This window comes from Eleutherodactylus coqui, chromosome 6 (genome assembly GCF_035609145.1).
Source record: "Eleutherodactylus coqui strain aEleCoq1 chromosome 6, aEleCoq1.hap1, whole genome shotgun sequence".
NCBI lineage: Eukaryota > Metazoa > Chordata > Amphibia > Anura > Eleutherodactylidae > Eleutherodactylus > Eleutherodactylus coqui.
In genome coordinates this window covers 227,892,038-227,912,817 of record NC_089842.1, presented here as the reverse complement: position 1 = coordinate 227,912,817, position 20,780 = coordinate 227,892,038, and the positions used below count along the sequence as shown (strand labels likewise).

The 20,780-nt window shown below is 54.3% G+C and overlaps 1 protein-coding gene across 1 annotated transcript in view; it reads right to left on the bottom strand.

Moving 5' to 3' along the window:
- Window positions 1–20,762, bottom strand: part of COPA (COPI coat complex subunit alpha) — a 37,971-nt gene extending 17,209 nt beyond the window's left edge. Inside the window, exons 1-11 of the mRNA XM_066609023.1 lie at window positions 20,614–20,762; window positions 19,211–19,324; window positions 19,067–19,140; window positions 18,692–18,772; window positions 18,410–18,486; window positions 18,176–18,285; window positions 8,355–8,464; window positions 7,128–7,227; window positions 5,404–5,539; window positions 3,483–3,565; window positions 3,089–3,239 (exon numbers count right to left, since the gene is read on the bottom strand). Of these exons, the coding sequence (XP_066465120.1) occupies window positions 3,089–3,239; window positions 3,483–3,565; window positions 5,404–5,539; window positions 7,128–7,227; window positions 8,355–8,464; window positions 18,176–18,285; window positions 18,410–18,486; window positions 18,692–18,772; window positions 19,067–19,140; window positions 19,211–19,324; window positions 20,614–20,653 (1,076 nt within the window). The 5' untranslated portion in view covers window positions 20,654–20,762. The remainder of the gene's footprint in view (window positions 1–3,088; window positions 3,240–3,482; window positions 3,566–5,403; window positions 5,540–7,127; window positions 7,228–8,354; window positions 8,465–18,175; window positions 18,286–18,409; window positions 18,487–18,691; window positions 18,773–19,066; window positions 19,141–19,210; window positions 19,325–20,613) is intronic.
- Window positions 20,763–20,780: the final 18 nt, after the last annotated feature.

Sequence of the window (20,780 nt, the reverse complement as noted above, 5' to 3'; positions counted from 1 at the left end):
CCGAACAGCTGTGCGCCGAAACCAGCAGTACTGGTATGCTGTGTAGGGACCTGGAAAAGTCTGCAGTCCCCTGATTGACTTCAATGGGACCTACAGTCCTGTGCAATGCTTTATGCAGGTGTGGAAAAAACGCTTAAAAGTAAGAATGCTTCCAGAAATAGAAATAAATTATTAACCCTTCTATCAATTAACAAGCTGCAAAGTGAATGAACAAAAGAGAAATGTAATACCATCAGTATTTGGCGTGACGTCCTTTACTATCACAACAGCATCAGTTCTTCTAGGGGCATTTGTACAGTCAGGGATTTAGTAGGATTGTAGTTACGTGTGTGATTAACTAATTATAACAAATCAGGAGGTGATAATCATGTTCATATGTAGGTTGAAATACAGTCATTGACTGAAACTGCTGTGGAGGAAGTGCAAGACGGGGTAAGGAACAGCCAAACTCGGCTACACAGGTGAGGTTGTGGAAGACAGTTTCTTTTCACTGGTCAAACTGTGGCAAGACTGAGCACAGCAATAGGATGCAAGGTAGTTATTACTGCATCAACAAGGTCTCTCCCGGGCAAAGATTTCACAGCAGACTGGGGTTTCTAGATGTGCCGTTTAGGTTTTCCTAAAGAAGCACAAAGAAACAGGCGATGTTGAGGACTGTAGACACAGTCGTCGGCCAAGGAGACTTAGAGCAGCAGATGAAAGACACATCATGATTATCTCCCTTCAAAAATCGGAAGATCTTCAGCAGTGTCATCAGCTCAGAACTGGCAGAAACAAGTGGGAGCCAGGTACACCCATCCACAGTCCAGAGAAGAACTGTGGCTAAAAAGCCATACCTTCCACGTAGAAACAAGGCTAAGTGACTCAGCTGTGCACAAAAACATAATGGGGTGCAGAAAAATGGCAACAGGTGCTCTAGACTGAGTAGCCAAAATTGGCTATAACAGAAGGCAGTTTTTGTTCACCGAAGGGCTGGAGAGCGGTACAATAATGAGTGTCTGCAGGCAGCAGTGTAGCATGGTGGAGACCGGTACAATAATGAGTGTCTGCAGGCAGCAGTGAAGCATGGTGGAGAGCGGTACAATAATGAGTGGCTGCAAGCAGCAGTGAAGCATGATGGAGACCAGTACAATAATGAGTGTCTGCAGGCAGCAGTGAAGCATGGTGGAGACCGGTACAATAATGAGTGTCTGCAGGCAGCAGTGAAGCATGGTGGAGACCGGTACAATAATGAGTGTCTGTAGGCAGCAGTGAACCATGGTGGAGAGCAGTACAATAACGAATGTCTGCAAGCAGCAGTGGAGCACGGGGGAGGCTCCTTGTACGTTTGGGATTGCATTTTAGTACATGGAGTTTGGCATTTTCTAAGGATTAATGGTGTCCTAAATGCTGAAATATACAGGCAGATCCGTATCCATCATGTAATACCATCAGGAAGGAGTCGGATTGGCTACAAATGTATTCTGTAGCAGGACAACCACCATTCAGCCAATGTAATTAGAAATTATCTTCAGCATTAGGAAGAACAAGGAGTCCTGGAAGCGGTGATTTGGCTCAACAGAGCCCTGATCTCACATGATTCAGTTTGTAGATATTAGGCCTCCTGTCCACGGCCATGGCGGACTCCGATACGGCACCCCAAAAAGACCCCATACTCACCTCTCTGGACCCGCCGTGAGAGTCTCGTCCCAGCGAGCTGGCACACATGCGCAGTACAGAGCATGACGTGCCAGCGGTGGTGCGTAATCACGTGATACTTCCGCGGTGCTCATAGCGGAAGTATCATGTGACGGACGGCTTCCATTGACTACAATGGAAGCCGGACGTGCATTTTTCTGCGGGAATTAGAACATGCTGCGATTTCTTTCACGCTGCGGAATTCCGCGGTCGAATTCCACAGTGTGAACATTGCAAGGCAAAAAGCTATTAGGTTCAATAGAATAGGTTCAGCCGGCTCCCGCTGACGGAGCTCATCAATATCGGGGGGGAAATGGCAAAGCAGGACGCCTGTATCTGGCATCCTGTTGCCATAACAACTTGACGGGCCTCCGCGATTTTTATTGCTGGGGTCCGATGGCAAAAACATAGGTAGCTCCCTCCCTTCGTGTAAACCCAATCAACATAGATCGCAGCATGCAAGCGGTTAACTGCGTTCCAATGATGCGCCGAGCTCTCGGCAGCTCTGTGAAGCTGTGTATGCCGCAGCTAATCGGGAACTGTGGGTGCGACCTGGGTGTTACCTGTAGCCCAGCCCAGTCAAGCCCACACTTCCGGTGTCGACATACTACATTAATACCCAGTCTGTCTGGGATTACATGAAGAGACGGAAGGATTGGAGCAGCCTACATCCACAGAAGATCTGTGCTTAGTTCTCCAAGATGGCTTGAACAACCTCCCCGCCGAGTCCCTTCAAAAATTGTGTGCAAGTGTAGCTAGAACAACTGATGCTGAGGGTAAAGGGCAGTCACAGCAAATACTGATGGGATTACACTTCTCTTTTGTTCAATCACTTTGCATTGTGTTAACTGATGATGAAAAACTATTAAACACTTCTATTTTTGAAAGCATTCTTACTCTGCAGCATTGATGCACCTGTAGGGACTTGAATCTGTGAACCTATGACTGCTATAATAAATTGCAGTACATTAGTACAGCAGTGTATTACTACTAATAATAGCAATCATAGGCCATGGAAGACCTGGACGCCATAGCAACCCATCTGCCCTCCGCAATTACATAGTGGAGGGTCGAAGAAATCACAGAAGGAGCGCGCCCTACCTCAGTGGACCATTTACATGCTGTGATCAACATTGATTGCATGTACGAGCATGACAATAGGGTTGTGTTCTCACTGTTTCCATTATTACAGTGGGAGGCCGGCTGTCATTCATAGCTGGCCCCCACCACGGATAGCGTGGCCTCAGCTTCTGAGCCCGTGCCATCCATAGGATGTAAGCTTACATTCTGGGGAGGGAAATGCTTCCAAACCAGGACATAGGCCCACTTCCTGGGGAGGGAAGGGGTTAAAGTCGCCAGGACTCCCTTCTATGTGGTGTCTTGCTCATGTGGTTTCTGGGGTGAGACCCACCTCCTGAGCTGCATCACAGCCACATCCTTAGAGCTGTTGAAGTCTAGCTGTCGCAGGAAGCGTTCCTTCACGTAGTACAAGATGTTACCATGTACGGCGTAGGCAGGTCGCTCTCTCTCCAGTTTAAATACGATCATCCCTCCATCGTGGCCTGATGGGGAGCAAATACTAATATAAATGTGCGGGTAAAGTCCATAAGGATAACAAGTGAGAACAAGTTGACTGAAAAACAGTAATCTCTCCCCTGAGCCTACCCAACTTTTTAAAACTCCAACTTCCAGCATGCATGCCCCAGGACGTCAGATGGACATGATGGAAGTAGTAGTTTTGCAACAGTGGGAGAGATGCAAGTTGGAGATCACTGCCTTCTAGGGTTAAATGTGTCACGTCTTACCTGCTGCAAAGAGGTTCAGGTTGGGGTGAGCGGCGAGGACCCAAAAGCGGTCGTGATCTCTACGGAAGGTTTGGACTCCGGTTCTAGGTTAGAACAGATGCACATTGAAAAATATACAGAAACAAACATACATTAAGAAGCCCCTGCTCTAAGCTCTGGGATTTGGTGGTCATCTTCTCTACTTTACCAGGTGTGATGCCTCTGGATGGGTCATCCATAATCTTCGGATCACGTTGCTAGTCAAGAGCCTTTATTTAAGCCCCATGTAGACGGGACGAACTGTCGGGCAAAGAATGCCTGACAGTGCGTCCCAATGAAGCTCGCTCCTTCGCAGTTACACAGGAGCGAGTATCGCTGGAACACTCACAGTGCAGCCAGCAGGGAGGCGCGGACGCTGGGGAGCGTTCCTCCCCCGCTTGCCTCCATTCACTGTAAGCAGCAGTCATTCAGAACCGAACAACTTAAGCGGCTAGTCATTGGGGAATCTGCATGCAGAAACTGATCAACTTCCTCTGTCATTCAGTCTCTGCATGCATTTACACGGCACGACTATCGCTCAAATACCCGCGGTAGCACAGGGTTTTGAACAACTCTGGACGATGATGGGCCTTTAGCTTCTCTAGATCTCCCCTTTAAATAATAATAATCTCTATTTGTATAGCGCCAACTTATTCCGCAGCGCTTTCAGGCATGGATAAATGCAAAACAATACAATTACAATATGAGGTACATTCGGTTTGAAACAAATGGGTTGGGGTGGTACAGGAGGTGCAAGGGGGAGAGAAAGGCATGGGGAACACAGGCAATGGGGGATTTCATGTGGAAATCAGTTATTAGAAGGCAAACGGGGCGGGGCGCCATAGGGAGGTCAGGGGATTTGGTATGCTTCCCTGAAGAGGTGTGTTTTTAAGGCACGTCTGAAATTTCGTGCATCGGGAATTGTCCGGATGCCTTGGGGTAGAGCGTTCCAGAGGATGGGCGCTGCTCTAGTGAAGTCCTGTAGGCGAGCATGAGAGGTTCGCATTACAGGGGTGTTTAGTCTGAGTGTGTTAGTGCAGGGGTCCCCAACTCCAGTCCTCAGGGACCACCAACAGGTCAAGTTTTCAGGATTTCCTATGGTAAGAACACCTGTGGCAATGTCTGAGGCACCGACCATAATTACATCACCTGTGCATCACTGAGGAAATCCAGAAAACATGACCTGTTGGAGGTCCCTGAGGGGTAGAGTTGAAAAACACTGTGTTAGCGGATCGGAGTGAGCGGACTAGGTGGTGTACTGACAGGAGGGAGGCGATGGGTGAGGTTGAGGAGTTTAAATTTAGTTCTGCAGTGGATGGGCAGCCAATGCAGTGACTGGCATAGTGCAGAGGCGTAATGGCTGGATACAAAAATGAGCCTAGCTGCCGCATTTAGTATGAATTTGAGTGGAGCGAGTCTAGTGCGGGGGAGGCCGATGAGTAGAGAGTTGCAGTAGTCAAGCCGGGAGTGGATGAGGGCAACTACGAGTGTCTTTAGTGTGTCCGTGGTCAGGAATGGCCATATTTTAGCAATATTTCTGAGGTGCATGTGGCATGTTTGGGCCAGAGATTGGATGTGGGGGGTAAAGGAGAGGTCAGAGTCCAGTGTGACTCCAAGGCATCGGGCATGCTGTCTGTGGGTTATAATGGTGCCAGACACTGGAATGGAGATGTTGAGGGGAGGTTGGTTAGAAGGTGGAAAGACAAGGAGGTCAGTTTTAGAGAGGTTTAGTTTGAGAAAAAGGGAGAACATAGTGTTAGAGACAGCGGACAGTCGGTGATATTTTGGAGGAATGGTCCAGAGATCTCACGAGAGGAGGTGTATAGCTGGGTGTCATACAAGTATTATCTTTATACACAGGTCAGAGGGATGTGCGATACAGGGCTGCGAGGCTGCTGCTCACCTCTTGGACATGTCCCAGACGCGGATACTTTTATCTTCAGAGTTACTGAGGATGAGCTCCTGGCGAGGATGGAAGACTGCGCAGGACACGTTGTTGTAATGTCCTCGACACGTGTCCACTTCCCAGGCCTTGGATTCTGCATCAAACGGAGACAAAGGAGTCAGAAAAAAGGAGGAAAAACAAAAGGACTCTGAGCTCTAATGTTCCACAAGAAGATCATGCACGTTTCTGAAAATCTTCCATCCCAACAGAGCAGCTCTTACATGACAAATCCACCTATATAAAGAGAGGCATCACTGTGTACATATATTACATATGCTGTATAATACTGCAGAGCTGCACTCACTAATCTGCTGGTGGAGTCACTGTGTACATTACTTATCCTGTACTGATGCTCAGTTACATCCTGTATTATACTGCAGAGCTGCACTCACTATTCTGGTGGAGTCACTGTGTACATACATTACTTATCCTGTACTGATCCTGAGTCACATCCTGTATTATACCCCAGAGCTGCACTCACTATTCTGCTGGTGGTGTCACTGTGTACATACATTACTTATCCTGTACTGATCCTGAGTTACATCTTGTATTATACTCCAGAGCTGCACTCACTATTCTGCTGGTGAAGTCACTGTGTACATACATTACTTATCCTGTACTGATCCTGAGTTACATCCTGTATTATACTCCAGAGCTGCACTCACTATTCTGCTGCTAGTGTCACTGTGTACATACATTACTTATCCATATTTATATCCTGCATTATCCTCCAGAGCTGACCTTTACGAATGCAGGAACTAGAAACGCATGCTGGGTGTTATAGTTCTAAATCAATACGACAACCTGTCACTGCAGAACTCACACAGGTAGAAGGCATCAGAGGAAGGGGTGGGTGGGGGGTGCTAGCTATATATAAAAGCAGCTACTATCCCATTACATGATACCACTGCAGCATACAGGGTGTCTGTAGTATTACTGCTCCGGGTAACTCCGCCCTCTGGGTATTTAAAAGGAACCTCTCCTCAGAGTGTCAACTTCTCAAATAGGGAATGTGCATGATAAGTGGGGTGCGATTTCCTCCTGGCACAGGACTGTTGGGTACCATGGCGTCAGGGGAGGAAATCATGTCATCCATGTGAGCTCTGCCGGATGGTTCCCAATAGGAGGAGTTTATATTCTGGTCTCAGAATGGCACTGTAGAGGGGCTGTGCCAAGAACACAACCCCTGTTCCAATGCCTAGCTGCCCATGGCTTCTCCTGGCAAAAGCAGTTGCGTGTCGGGACAGCCAGGAGTGAGACCATCAGCCGTTTGCCCTAGGCACTGCATTCTGAAGGGGGCTGTGTCTTATAGCACAACCCCTTTAAGAAGCATTTAAGTGCACACATCTGACAGGGGTGGGGGGGGGTCAGTAAAACTACAACGCTCTGTATCCACACACATGCTACACACAGGGCAGCAGGCATGCGTGCCGACACCTCTATTCATGTCTACTGAGAACTGGCCTGAAGGGGGCGCAGCATAGTCTGGAAAACAGAGATACAGACAAAGGTGAAGCCATTTTTGAAGCTCGTCTCCATCCAACAAGCAATTAAGCAAATTGCATCCAAAAAAGGGTAGGGAGACCCTTTAAAAAGGAACATTTAACTATCCAATAACAGACAAGCCTTAAACACGTGACCCCCAATCTGCTTTACAGGAAGGGGGATCAGGGCTCACTTACCGTTCATTCTCCAGATCTTGACTTGGCGATCATCTGCCCCAGACACAATTAAAGGCATGGTGGGGTGGAAAGCCGCCCAGTTAACCCCACGGTCATGTCCCTATCGATACAAGAAAAGAGAATCACTTATCTGTATACATTAAAGGGGATGTATGGGAACTTTAACGGTCCATGCAGAGGAATGGAAGTCAATGTACGATGAATCAGGTCACCCAATAGGCAGAAAGAAAGTGCTGCGATACTTGCTGGAGTGCCGCCGCTCCGTCATTCTTTATGGAGGCACAGCACTGTACTTACAGGTGTGGTGGTGCCTGGTAATGCAGCTCGGCCCAACCAGGTGGACGGGGCCACACTCTGCTCCCCATCATCATACACTGATCGTTAAGAGATCTGATTAGAAAGATGGCAGCTCCTTCCAGAAATGGCGCCACACCTATCCATGGGTTGTATCTGGTATTAAAGTCTAGGACCACTGAAATAAATCGAACTGAGCTGAAATATCTCACACAACGCATGGATAGGTGTGGCGTCGTTTCTGGACGAAAGTAGCCATTTATAAACCCTTTAAGTTGCTACTAGTGGCTAAAAGAGGGATTGCAGGATCCCAAATGATATCAGTGAACTGCTTAAAAAGGTATTCCAGTAAGATTAAGTTATCCTCTATCCACGGGAGGATGAGGGGGAAGGAGGAGCTGATTGGTTGGAGGCTTCCACCAATCCTGGTAATGAGGGTTCTGCGTGTCCCCAAATGAATGGAGCAGAGGTCATGCAAACCGCTACCATTTGTTTCAATGACACAGTCATTGAAATGAATGGAGCAGCAGAGTGCATGTGCGAACGCCAATCATTTGGTGAACGACCACACCCGTTAGAATCAATGGGGGTAATAGTGATTAGCTAATTATCCTATGAAGAGGGGATAACAAGATTTTTGTAAGAACTTACCGTAAAATCTCTCGTCTTTATCATTGGGGGACACAGCATGACCCTGGGTATAGCTTCTTGCCGTGTCCCCCAATGATAGAAAACCAAGCGAATTGCATAATTGTGCAACACATAGAACTCCCACGTTGCAATGACCCATTATTTCCATAGGGTTGATCTACATGGGCGCAGCGCCATCAGCTGCGTAAATATGGCCATACAGAGTCAGTAACTGATGCCCCCTCCCCCAATACCCACACGATTGTGGGGGCACCCAAAATTATATGAACAAGCCTTACAAACCTCCAGAACGTGCTTCACCACAGCATCGGTGGTCCCGAATAGGTCAACCCCGGTGATTCCTCGCACATCGGTCTCCACCGCCCCGGGAGACAGGTTCTTCTTTCTTAGGCCTTTCCGGGGGGAGGAGAGTAAAGGATGGACAGGTTAATCAACAACAATGGGTTTAGGGTCATCATAATGGAGGAGGATACACATCCATATTGTGCTTGACACATTGTGACCACTGGACTACCTCGGCTAACAGGCAGGGGGCGCTGCGCTCACTGTGACTACTGACTAACCGTACAGGGGATTGGTCTCAGAGCCCCTTCCGGCTGTGTTACTAGAGGATCCGAGGGGCTCACTGGTTCCTGTTGCGGATGCGCACAAGAATAGTACCCCACTATCGTTCAATAACGCTAATTCACGTCTTTTCCGCGTGGAATCCATGAAAAAGCTCATTAGCCGCGCAGCGACGAAAATCTGCACCGATTTCTTCCCCTGCATGTGAATGTTGGTATAAAATACCCCCCATCCGCCTGAACTGGACGAGGAAGGTTAGCGGATTCCAGGACGATTTAGGGCCTAAATCCTCAGCGCGCTTACTTCGCCTCACGGGTCTCCGCATGCATTTACACGTACGAGTACAAGAGCCGTCGCAGAAACGGACAAATAGGGCACTTGCAAATCTGGGATTATTTTTTTTAATGCGTTTTGCGACAAAAATACATCACCGCCCTCGCCATTTACAGCCGAGTGAAAAAAAAAAAACACATGAAAACTGCTGATTATTCCCTTAAAAAGAATCTCATGGCCCTGGCACGTACATGCGAACGCGATACGATTTTTTTTGCTCCCATAGATGCTTCTTAAACAGAATCACCCATAAATGGGACGTGCTGCAGTTTCTTTTATGCTGCGTGAGAAAAAAAAATCATACGTGTAAATGAACCACTGCAAATAACGGGTTCTCATCCTGCGCACCTCGCAGCGTACAGAAACCATGAGAGGAAATGGTCCGTGGAAACGCACCCTTAGGGCTCGCACACACGGGGGTAAACACGCCGTACTACATGTATGTAATAGAGAGTGAACAGAACACATTGATTTTAATGGGTTCATTCACAAATGCACATTTTTTCAGTCACGATTTTCAGTCACGTGAAAAAAAAAAAGCCCCATTTTGGTCCAGATTACTGCCCGTGAGAGAAGGGCCATAGAAGTGCGCAAATACAAGTGAAGCCACATGAAACGTGTCCACTGCATACACGCACATAAAGTCAATAGTCCCTTCCTGCCTTTTCTTTGCGCACGACATTACGCAGAACGCGCACAAAGGATATTTAAGGAAAAAAAAGGGCTGAAATATGCCTTGAATAGGCAGGGGCAAGTCCATAAACATGCTGTGTATTCACGGACCGAAGCCCACTTACACCCTTGTGAATGACCCCTAAAAGCGCTTCTCCAGGATTAGAAAAACATGGCCGCCTTTGTTTTTAAGAACCGTCCTAGCAGCTGCTCACTAATACCAGAGCCGACCCACGGTCAGAAGAGAAGGCAGTCATGGAGCTCTACCCTCGATAACCCCCAAAAGTACTCGTCCGACTATAATAAAGCCCATTGTCCTACATTCCGGGCCTTATTTATCAGAGCAACCAATCAGAGCGCAGCTTTCACTTCATAAATTGCTGAGGTAAAATGAAAGCTGCGCCCTGACTGGTTGCTAGGGGCAACAAGGATAATCACAGCGCAGCTCTTATTTTACCTCAGAAGTGAAAGCTGCGCTGTGATTGGTTGTTCAAGGGCTGTCTTGATAAGCGAGGCCCTCCGAGGCTGATGTACTAGTCCAATCTGAAAACGCGCCAAATTTATCAAAGTGTCTCAAACCACATCTTTAGACAATCTCCACCTATATACTGGTTTAGTTTCGGACCCTGTCACGCGGGCCGGTAAATTGTTCCCATTGCTGCATCCAGCGGGATCCTGACGGGTTATTGCTCAGTGTAAATGCTGCCCGACTGAACCGCGAATGGGAATTCGTTCGCCAATCGGTTTCTGCACGCAATAAACTGGACGACGGATCGACCGTGTAACCAGGCAGTATCGTTTATGAGCGATGGCCCGATTACCGTGAATGGAGGCGACGGGTCAGAACGCCTCCATTCACTAGCGATGATGGTTCCGGTGTAAAAGCAGAGGTATTCGCATCCGACTGGTCGTCACGTGCAAAAGGGCCCTTAGTATGTGCCAAAATTGTCACACACGGTTGTGCTGAAACCACGCCCATTTCACGGCAAATCACTCCCTGTACCAGCCGAAGGTCCCCTTACACCGGAAGACCATCGGGCGCATAAGTGACCCTCGTACCTATGCTGCTACACAGGAGCCAAGGTCATTCTGCGGGCGGCGGTGGAGCGGGCCGGGGGTCATTCTGCGGGCGGCGGTGGAGCGGGCCGGGGGGTCATTCTGCGGACGGCGGTGGGGCGGGCCGGGGGGTCATTCTGCGGACGGCGGTGGGGCGGGCCGGGGGGTCATTCTGCGGACGGCGGTGGGGCGGGCCGGGGGGTCATTCTGCGGACGGCGGTGGGGCGGGCCGGGGGGTCATTCTGCGGACGGCGGTGGGGCGGGCCGGGGGGTCATTCTGCGGACGGCGGTGGAGCGGGCCGGGGGGTCATTCTGCGGACGGCGGTGGAGCGGGCCGGGGGGTCATTCTGCGGACGGCGGTGGAGCGGGCCGGGGGGTCATTCTGCGGACGGCGGTGGAGCGGGCCGGGGGGTCATTCTGCGGACGGCGGTGGAGCGGGCCGGGGGGTCATTCTGCGGACGGCGGTGGAGCGGGCCGGGGGGGTCATTCTGCGGACGGCGGTGGAGCGGGCCGGGGGGGTCATTCTGCGGACGGCGGTGGAGCGGGCCGGGGGGGTCATTCTGCGGACGGCGGTGGAGCGGGCCGGGGGGGTCATTCTGCGGACGGCGGTGGAGCGGGCCGGGGGGGTCATTCTGCGGACGGCGGTGGAGCGGGCCGGGGGGGTCATTCTGCGGACGGCGGTGGAGCGGGCCGGGGGGGTCATTCTGCGGACGGCGGTGGAGCGGGCCGGGGGGGTCATTCTGCGGACGGCGGTGGAGCGGGCCGGGGGGGTCATTCTGCGGACGGCGGTGGAGCGGGCCGGGGGGGTCATTCTGCGGACGGCGGTGGAGCGGGCCGGGGGGGTCATTCTGCGGACGGCGGTGGAGCGGGCCGGGGGGGTCATTCTGCGGACGGCGGTGGAGCGGGCCGGGGGGGTCATTCTGCGGACGGCGGTGGAGCGGGCCGGGGGGGTCATTCTGCGGACGGCGGTGGAGCGGGCCGGGGGGGTCATTCTGCGGACGGCGGTGGAGCGGGCCGGGGGGGTCATTCTGCGGACGGCGGTGGAGCGGGCCGGGGGGGTCATTCTGCGGACGGCGGTGGAGCGGGCCGGGGGGGTCATTCTGCGGACGGCGGTGGAGCGGGCCGGGGGGGTCATTCTGCGGACGGCGGTGGAGCGGGCCGGGGGGGTCATTCTGCGGACGGCGGTGGAGCGGGCCGGGGGGGTCATTCTGCGGACGGCGGTGGAGCGGGCCGGGGGGGTCATTCTGCGGACGGCGGTGGAGCGGGCCGGGGGGGTCATTCTGCGGACGGCGGTGGAGCGGGCCGGGGGGGTCATTCTGCGGACGGCGGTGGAGCGGGCCGGGGGGGTCATTCTGCGGACGGCGGTGGAGCGGGCCGGGGGGGTCATTCTGCGGACGGCGGTGGAGCGGGCCGGGGGGGTCATTCTGCGGACGGCGGTGGAGCGGGCCGGGGGGGTCATTCTGCGGACGGCGGTGGAGCGGGCCGGGGGGGTCATTCTGCGGACGGCGGTGGAGCGGGCCGGGGGGGTCATTCTGCGGACGGCGGTGGAGCGGGCCGGGGGGGTCATTCTGCGGACGGCGGTGGAGCGGGCCGGGGGGGTCATTCTGCGGACGGCGGTGGAGCGGGCCGGGGGGGTCATTCTGCGGACGGCGGTGGAGCGGGCCGGGGGGGTCATTCTGCGGACGGCGGTGGAGCGGGCCGGGGGGGTCATTCTGCGGACGGCGGTGGAGCGGGCCGGGGGGGTCATTCTGCGGACGGCGGTGGAGCGGGCCGGGGGGGTCATTCTGCGGACGGCGGTGGAGCGGGCCGGGGGGGTCATTCTGCGGACGGCGGTGGAGCGGGCCGGGGGGGTCATTCTGCGGACGGCGGTGGAGCGGGCCGGGGGGGTCATTCTGCGGACGGCGGTGGAGCGGGCCGGGGGGGTCATTCTGCGGACGGCGGTGGAGCGGGCCGGGGGGGTCATTCTGCGGACGGCGGTGGAGCGGGCCGGGGGGTCATTCTGCGGACGGCGGTGGAGCGGGCCGGGGGGTCATTCTGCGGACGGCGGTGGAGCGGGCCGGGGGGTCATTCTGCGGACGGCGGTGGAGCGGGCCGGGGGGTCATTCTGCGGACGGCGGTGGAGCGGGCCGGGGGGTCATTCTGCGGACGGCGGTGGAGCGGGCCGGGGGGTCATTCTGCGGACGGCGGTGGAGCGGGCCGGGGGGTCATTCTGCGGACGGCGGTGGAGCGGGTCGGGGGGTCATTCTGCGGACGGCGGTGGAGCGGGCCGGGGGGTCATTCTGCGGACGGCGGTGGAGCGGGCCGGGGGGTCATTCTGCGGACGGCGGTGGAGCGGGCCGGGGGGTCATTCTGCGGACGGCGGTGGAGCGGGCCGGGGGGTCATTCTGCGGACGGCGGTGGAGCGGGCCGGGGGGTCATTCTGCGGACGGCGGTGGAGCGGGCCGGGGGGTCATTCTGCGGACGGCGGTGGAGCGGGCCGGGGGGTCATTCTGCGGACGGCGGTGGAGCGGGCCGGGGGGTCATTCTGCGGACGGCGGTGGAGCGGGCCGGGGGGTCATTCTGCGGACGGCGGTGGAGCGGGCCGGGGGGTCATTCTGCGGACGGCGGTGGAGCGGGCCGGGGGGTCATTCTGCGGACGGCGGTGGAGCGGGCCGGGGGGTCATTCTGCGGACGGCGGTGGAGCGGGCCGGGGGGTCATTCTGCGGACGGCGGTGGAGCGGGCCGGGGGGTCATTCTGCGGACGGCGGTGGAGCGGGCCGGGGGGGTCATTCTGCGGACGGCGGTGGAGCGGGCCGGGGGGTCATTCTGCGGACGGCGGTGGAGCGGGCCGGGGGGTCATTCTGCGGACGGCGGTGGAGCGGGCCGGGGGGTCATTCTGCGGACGGCGGTGGAGCGGGCCGGGGGGTCATTCTGCGGACGGCGGTGGAGCGGGCCGGGGGGTCATTCTGCGGACGGCGGTGGAGCGGGCCGGGGGGTCATTCTGCGGACGGCGGTGGAGCGGGCCGGGGGGTCATTCTGCGGACGGCGGTGGAGCGGGCCGGGGGGTCATTCTGCGGACGGCGGTGGAGCGGGCCGGGGGGTCATTCTGCGGACGGCGGTGGAGCGGGCCGGGGGGTCATTCTGCGGACGGCGGTGGAGCGGGCCGGGGGGTCATTCTGCGGACGGCGGTGGAGCGGGCCGGGGGGTCATTCTGCGGACGGCGGTGGAGCGGGCCGGGGGGTCATTCTGCGGACGGCGGTGGAGCGGGCCGGGGGGTCATTCTGCGGACGGCGGTGGAGCGGGCCGGGGGGTCATTCTGCGGACGGCGGTGGAGCGGGCCGGGGGGTCATTCTGCGGACGGCGGTGGAGCGGGCCGGGGGGTCATTCTGCGGACGGCGGTGGAGCGGGCCGGGGGGTCATTCTGCGGACGGCGGTGGAGCGGGCCGGGGGGTCATTCTGCGGACGGCGGTGGAGCGGGCCGGGGGGTCATTCTGCGGACGGCGGTGGAGCGGGCCGGGGGGTCATTCTGCGGACGGCGGTGGAGCGGGCCGGGGGGTCATTCTGCGGACGGCGGTGGAGCGGGCCGGGGGGTCATTCTGCGGACGGCGGTGGAGCGGGCCGGGGGGTCATTCTGCGGACGGCGGTGGAGCGGGCCGGGGGGTCATTCTGCGGACGGCGGTGGAGCGGGCCGGGGGGTCATTCTGCGGACGGCGGTGGAGCGGGTCGGGGGTCATTCTGCGGACGGCGGTGGAGCGGGCCGGGGGTCATTCTGCGGACGGCGGTGGAGCGGGCCGGGGGTCATTCTGCGGACGGCGGTGGAGCGGGCCGGGGGTCATTCTGCGGACGGCGGTGGAGCGGGCCGGGGGTCATTCTGCGGACGGCGGTGGAGCGGGCCGGGGGTCATTCTGCGGACGGCGGTGGAGCGGGCCGGGGGTCATTCTGCGGACGGCGGTGGAGCGGGCCGGGGGTCATTCTGCGGACGGCGGTGGAGCGGGCTGGGGGTCATTCTCACCGCCCACCTCCGTTCACGTAACAGGCTCAAAAAAGGAGCTGCTCCAGTTTACGCAGCCGACAGCACCTTAGTATCTAGGAGAGCTTAAATCCAAGCGACTCCCACAAATGAGCCATATCTCGCTCCGTGCCCTGCTTGTACACGGGACAACCCTCGCCTGAATTCGCCGTTTCCACGATAATCACCCAAGCGAGGTGCGGAAAGCATCTAACACAGATTGTCTCTTGTAGCACATGTACTTACTTCTGACACAAACTTCCTGTAGGCATTTACCTTCCTGACAATTCAAGATCAGTGCTTGCTGTCAGTGAATGGGAGAGGCTGAAATGCTGTACAAACCTAAAACTTCTCACAGCTGAGGATTTGTTGCACTGGTCTCCAGTCCTGACAATTCTGAGCCCGATGCCCACGCTCATTACAGTGTACCAGTCTGGAATCCAGGATGTGAAGCTCACATAGGACAGCTAGGACTGGCTGCAAGTGTAGCAAGCCCTCAGCTGTGAGAAGTATGAGGTCTGTACAGGTTTTAGTCTCCAGAAGTAAGTTTCCATTCACTGACAGCAAGCAGAAATCTTGTAAGTGGCAGAAAGTTGTTCAATTGTGGCTACATAATTAAAGGGGTTGTCCCAAGAGAGCAGGTTATTCTATGCCCACAGGATAAGGTATAACTATATGATCGGGAGGGGTCCGACCGCTGGGATCTCCACCAGTCTGGGGGTCCGAGGAATAGAGCAGCGGTTGCACATGGATACCGCTGCGCCATTCATTTCAATGAGACTTGTGCAGCTTGAACTCTGCCATCTCTGACAGTCTCATTGAAATGAAGGGAGCAGCAGCGCATGTGTGACCGCCACTGTATTAAAGGGGAACTCCAAGACCCCCCCTGTCCATTGATGACCGACAAAGCTCAGGTGGGTATTGCATTATAGTCAATAGGACCTGCACTGCAGTAGTAATCTGGCTCGCTGCACTATGGTCAGCACTTTCTGCTTCCTACGCTGACAGTAGCGACGGCGGCCCCGCGGATCAGCTGATCGTCAGGGATCCCCGTCAGTCAACAAAAAAAAAAAAAAAAATTTTTTAAAGTCCCTGATTACCCCTTTAATTACTGGATGCACCAGATCCCCCATTGGATGCGTCCGACTGCTGGGACCCCCACGGGTCAACAAGTTATCCTCTATTCGGTGGAGAGGAGATAACCTGCTCTTGTGGGACAACCCCTTTAAGCTTAATTAAATAGAATATCCCTTTAATAATCATCATTTTGCCGCTTGCGTTCTTCGTGATTCATGAAGTCTCGCCCCTCCCCCAATATACAGAAGTGACATATATGGCCCCGGTTCCTCTCATTGGGTACATCTTCCTTCGTTTGATGGATGAATGGAACGTGGAGGCGGTAAAACATGGCGGATGGAGAGGCGTTTGCTAGACACCGCAGTAGCATGAATAGAAAATGTCTGCGACTGCACAAATGAAGAGGGCGTCGAGGACACCGACGATGGACCAGTGTGGACTTGGGAGGGGGGTTAATACTTGTGTTACGTGGTTACTGCAGGACAGGCATGCGTTTAATATCCACAGCAGAGAAATGGATTAGTTCAGATTGGCGCGGCGGCAATGGAAACCCGTGCAAGATACGACATGCTGCATGTGGGCACCCGGTGACTATATTATGGGGTCCCTCTGTCGTAAGCTATGGGGGAACCCTGCGCTTCACTGCCGACTCACTGATGCTTCAGTAAAAGCACCGAGTCCCCCAGTGGAGACCCCTCGTCTGTCCCAATGGAGTCTGAAGTGTAACAAACCCCGCCAAACGAGGTGTTAAAGGGGTCAGCATGGCCATCCCCAAGACTCAGGACCGCAGGGAAAAGTGTCACATGACCCCTTTTGGCTCAGAAGTGAGGGGTATACAGGACACCGTTTTGCAGTCCCAAGTTGGGTGTTAGTTTAGTAAAGCAACAGCGCCACCTAGTTGGGATAAATAGGGAAACTATAGGATAAGATATGTGCTGGTGACCAATTTGAAGGAGGCAACGATAAATGGCGTGACTAGTAATGCATGAATGAGCCGGGACCACTCTTGCTCCCCCCACCCGCCTTTCTGTACCCCAATACAGTACAGCAACTAATATGGACATCCCCTTTAAGAGCATATTATAAGACTTTCCATAGTGTCATGTTAATACATAGTGCACTGCAGTTATGGTGGCCATCAAGCTCTCTGCCTTCATCGGACGATGAGTACCGCATGCAGATCACAAAGGGTTAAACACAACATGCACTGAGTTACAAGACATAAAAAAGTAGGTAGACGGCAGTGATAGCTTAAAAGGGGGGGTAAGCATCCCCTCCAAGTTCAGGTAACTGACTGAGGCGAGAAAAAAAAAACCACTATGGCCCTCCTCGCCTCAGTCATCCTCTCGACTGGTCGGATCTGCCGTGTACTCCAAAATGTGAGCGGTGAAGACCCCCCCACTCAGAACTGCAGGAGACCAACAGCAGAGAAAAGGAGACATCTTTGTCTATCTGTGTAACCTTTTAAAAGAGATGAACTACAAGTCTCAGCAATCTTTACCTTCTGTAATATACTCCAGAGCTGCACTCACTATTCTGCTGGTGGAGTCACTGTATACATACATTACTTATCCTGTACTGATCCTGAGTTACATCCTGTATTATACTCCAGAGCTGCACTCACTATTCTGCTGGTGGGGTCACTGTGTACATACATTATCCTGAACTGATCCTGAGTTACATCCTGTATTATACTCCAGAGCTGCACTCACTATTCTGCTGCTGGTGGAGTCACTGTGTACATACATTATCCTGAACTGATCCTGAGTTACATCCTGTATTATACTCCAGAGCTGCACTCACTATTCTGCTGCTGGTGGAGTCACTGTGTACATACATTATCCTGAACTGATCCTGAGTTACATCCTGTATTATACTCCAGAGCTGCACTCACTATTCTGCTGGTGGAGTCACTGTGTACATACATTACTTATCCTGTACTGATCCTGAGTTACATTCAGTATTATACTCCAGAGCTGCACTCACTATTCTGCTGGTAGAGTCACCGTGTACATACATTACTAATTCTGTCCTGATCCTGAGTTACATCCTGTATTATACTCCAGAGCTGCACTCACTATTCTGCTGGCTGTCAGTACAGTCAACAATTCTGTTGTCAGACATGCTCGTCAGCTCCTATAATGCATTAGTACATCAGCTGACTGTACGGAGCCTCATGTAAACACTAGGCTTCCCAGAACGCAAATCACCAGTGCATGCAAGGAATGCTGGGAGATTTCAGCTCTGAAGCCTACACTTCTGCCACTAACATTCTCTAAATTGGTAATCTGCTGTAACGCTACACTGAGCTGCGGCTATAGACTGAAGTTGTCACGTTGCTGTTGCGCCATTCTCCTGCAGTTCTGGGTGGGAGGCGACCCCGCAGGTGACCCCCTTGACCTGGGCAGCTCACCAGAAATATCCCAAACGCGCACTGTCTGGTCCAAGCTGGCGGACACTACCAAATCCTCAGAGGGGTGGAACTGGGCGCACATCACGTAATGGTTGTGTCCGGTCAAAACGCTGCGGGAAGAAAAAAAAAAAAAAGTGTTAAAGGAGAACACACATCTAATGAAGCCAATTTACATGTCTCCCAGCAATCGAAGCAGTGATCCCTCCCCCAACCACCAGGGAGGCGCAGGTTTACCAGACACAAGTGCGGGACTGCCAGTTCCAGATGCGGATGGTCTGATCGTCGGAGGCGCTGAGGATCCACGGGTATTCCTGCAAAGACCATGCAAAACCCATCAATGTATCCAGGTGCGGCCCGCTGCCACAGTCACACCTGTCAGAGTCCGGACCCCAAGGGGTGGGAAGACTTCTACCAACCCAATATCTGGAGGCTGCGGTACACGGAACCTCCAGAACATTAGGTTAGACGGCTTCCGAAAATTACTGTGCTGCCCCTCCCCCGCTTGCGGAAACTTACGTGGTGGAAGAAGGTGGTGCGGATATAATCCAGGTGACCCAACAAGGTGAAGAGGCAACGGCGGAGCTTGTAGTTCCAGACCTGCAGGGAACAAATGCTGGAAGTGACCCTCAAACCCCGCTTAATTGATAGCGGCATTTAAAGGGCTTACAGGCGTGATCAGCGCGGTTTGTGGCTGTCACCGGCGGCAGTCAGAAGCAGCCGGCACCTGCTGTATATGTAGCGAGATCAGCTGCCACTCCATACAGATGCCAACGCTGGGGGGCATACAGAAGTCACGTGGTGGTCCCATATAACAAGAATGGGTCCTACGCCACCTGTAGGCAGTCAGATGTTACTGCACGATGGGGACAGGCAGCGTCTTCACAAACTCACCTTGATCTTATAGTCGTCTCCCCCCGAGACGAAGAGCGGCTGCTGCTTGTGGAAGTCGATGCCACGGACCGGACCTGGAAAGAGCGACAGTGTTAGAGCGCAGTCACATGACATACCCAGCGCCCGCTCAGCGGCGCCACTCACCATCGTGTTCGTCAAACTTGTCGATCAGGGTGCACATGCGGTAGTCCCACAGCTGGATGACGCCGTTGTGCAGGCTGGTGAGCACCCAGGGCCGCTTGGGGTGAAAGCTCAGGCCTGAGGGAAGCGAGAGGAGACTCGTTATACAGAGAAGGCGAGAGGAGCGCTGCGCGGAGTTTGGGGGATTCTATGCAGATATTGGGGTGTCGGTCTATTGATATAGAAGGGAACACAGGAGATTCTGGGGTGTAAGACCTGAAATATTGGGGTGTCAGATAAAGGGACACAAGGGATCAGTAGGGATTTGGGGGTGAAGGGCCTGGAAAATGGGGGCATCATGCAATATGGGATACTGGACATCAGGAGAGATTCTGGGGGGCATAACTTTAAATATTTGGTTGCCATAAATATGGGACAACAGATTTGGGGTACAAAGCCTGACATTTTGGGGTATCATAAAGAACATCAGGCATCTGGAGAGCTTCTGGGGTGCAAGACAAGAAATACTGGGGTGTCAAATTAGTATGGGGAACCAGGATCAGTAGATTCTGGGGTGCAGAACGGGAAATATTGGGGTGTCACAGAAATAAGGGACACTGTACAGGTAGATTCTGGGGTGCAGGACCTGAAATATTGGGGTTTCACAGAAATAAGGGACACCGTACAGGTAGATTCTGGGGTGCAGGACCTGAAATATTGGGGTGTCACAGAAATAAGGGACACCGTACAGGTAGATTCTGGGGTGCAGGACCTGAAATACTGGGGTGTCACAGAAATAAGGGACACTGTACAGGTAGATTCTGGGGTGCAGGACCTGAAATACCGGGGTGTCACAGAAATAAGGGACACCGTACAGGTAGATTCTGGGGTGCAGGACCTGAAATACTGGGGTGTCACAGAAATAAGGGACACTGCACAGGTAGATTCTGGGGTGTCCAGACTTGTGTACTAGAAACCAGGACTCGTACACCGTAGGAATATTGGGGTGTCTCCTTCGCAGGGGGTACAAGGTCAGCAGGCACATAAAGGAATTTATGGGGTTATTGGGGTGTCATCTGTATGGGGGATACTGGGGGGCTGAGGACCATACTGCAGGGTATTGGGGTGTCAGATGAGGGGGGGACCATGGTTAATAAAGGGGGGCACATCTGTGCAGGGGAGATGTTGGGGTGCAAATAATTACTGCAAAGATATACAGGGGGTCACAGCAATGCAGATGAGCAGCGCAGGGATTTGGGGGTCACATCAGAAGCACCCGGAAATACGAGGGCGTCAGGTCTATGATCTACATGTAGGGGTGCTGTGAGGATTTGGGGTATCAAAAGTACAGCTGATATTGGGGTGCCACAGAAAGCTATGGGCACACAGGCCTCACCCCCCAGTCCAGCCCTCGGTCCCCCCTTTACCTTTCACCCGGGCAGATTTGGTCTCGAATTTGGTCAGCATGTCTCCGGTGTCCGCCGCCGCTGCTCCGGCCGTCACACGTCACCGTCTCCCTCTCCCGGAAGTGCCGCGTTGGAGACGTCTACTTTGTCTCACGCATGCGCAGAACAAGTCCTCCAGATACCATAGA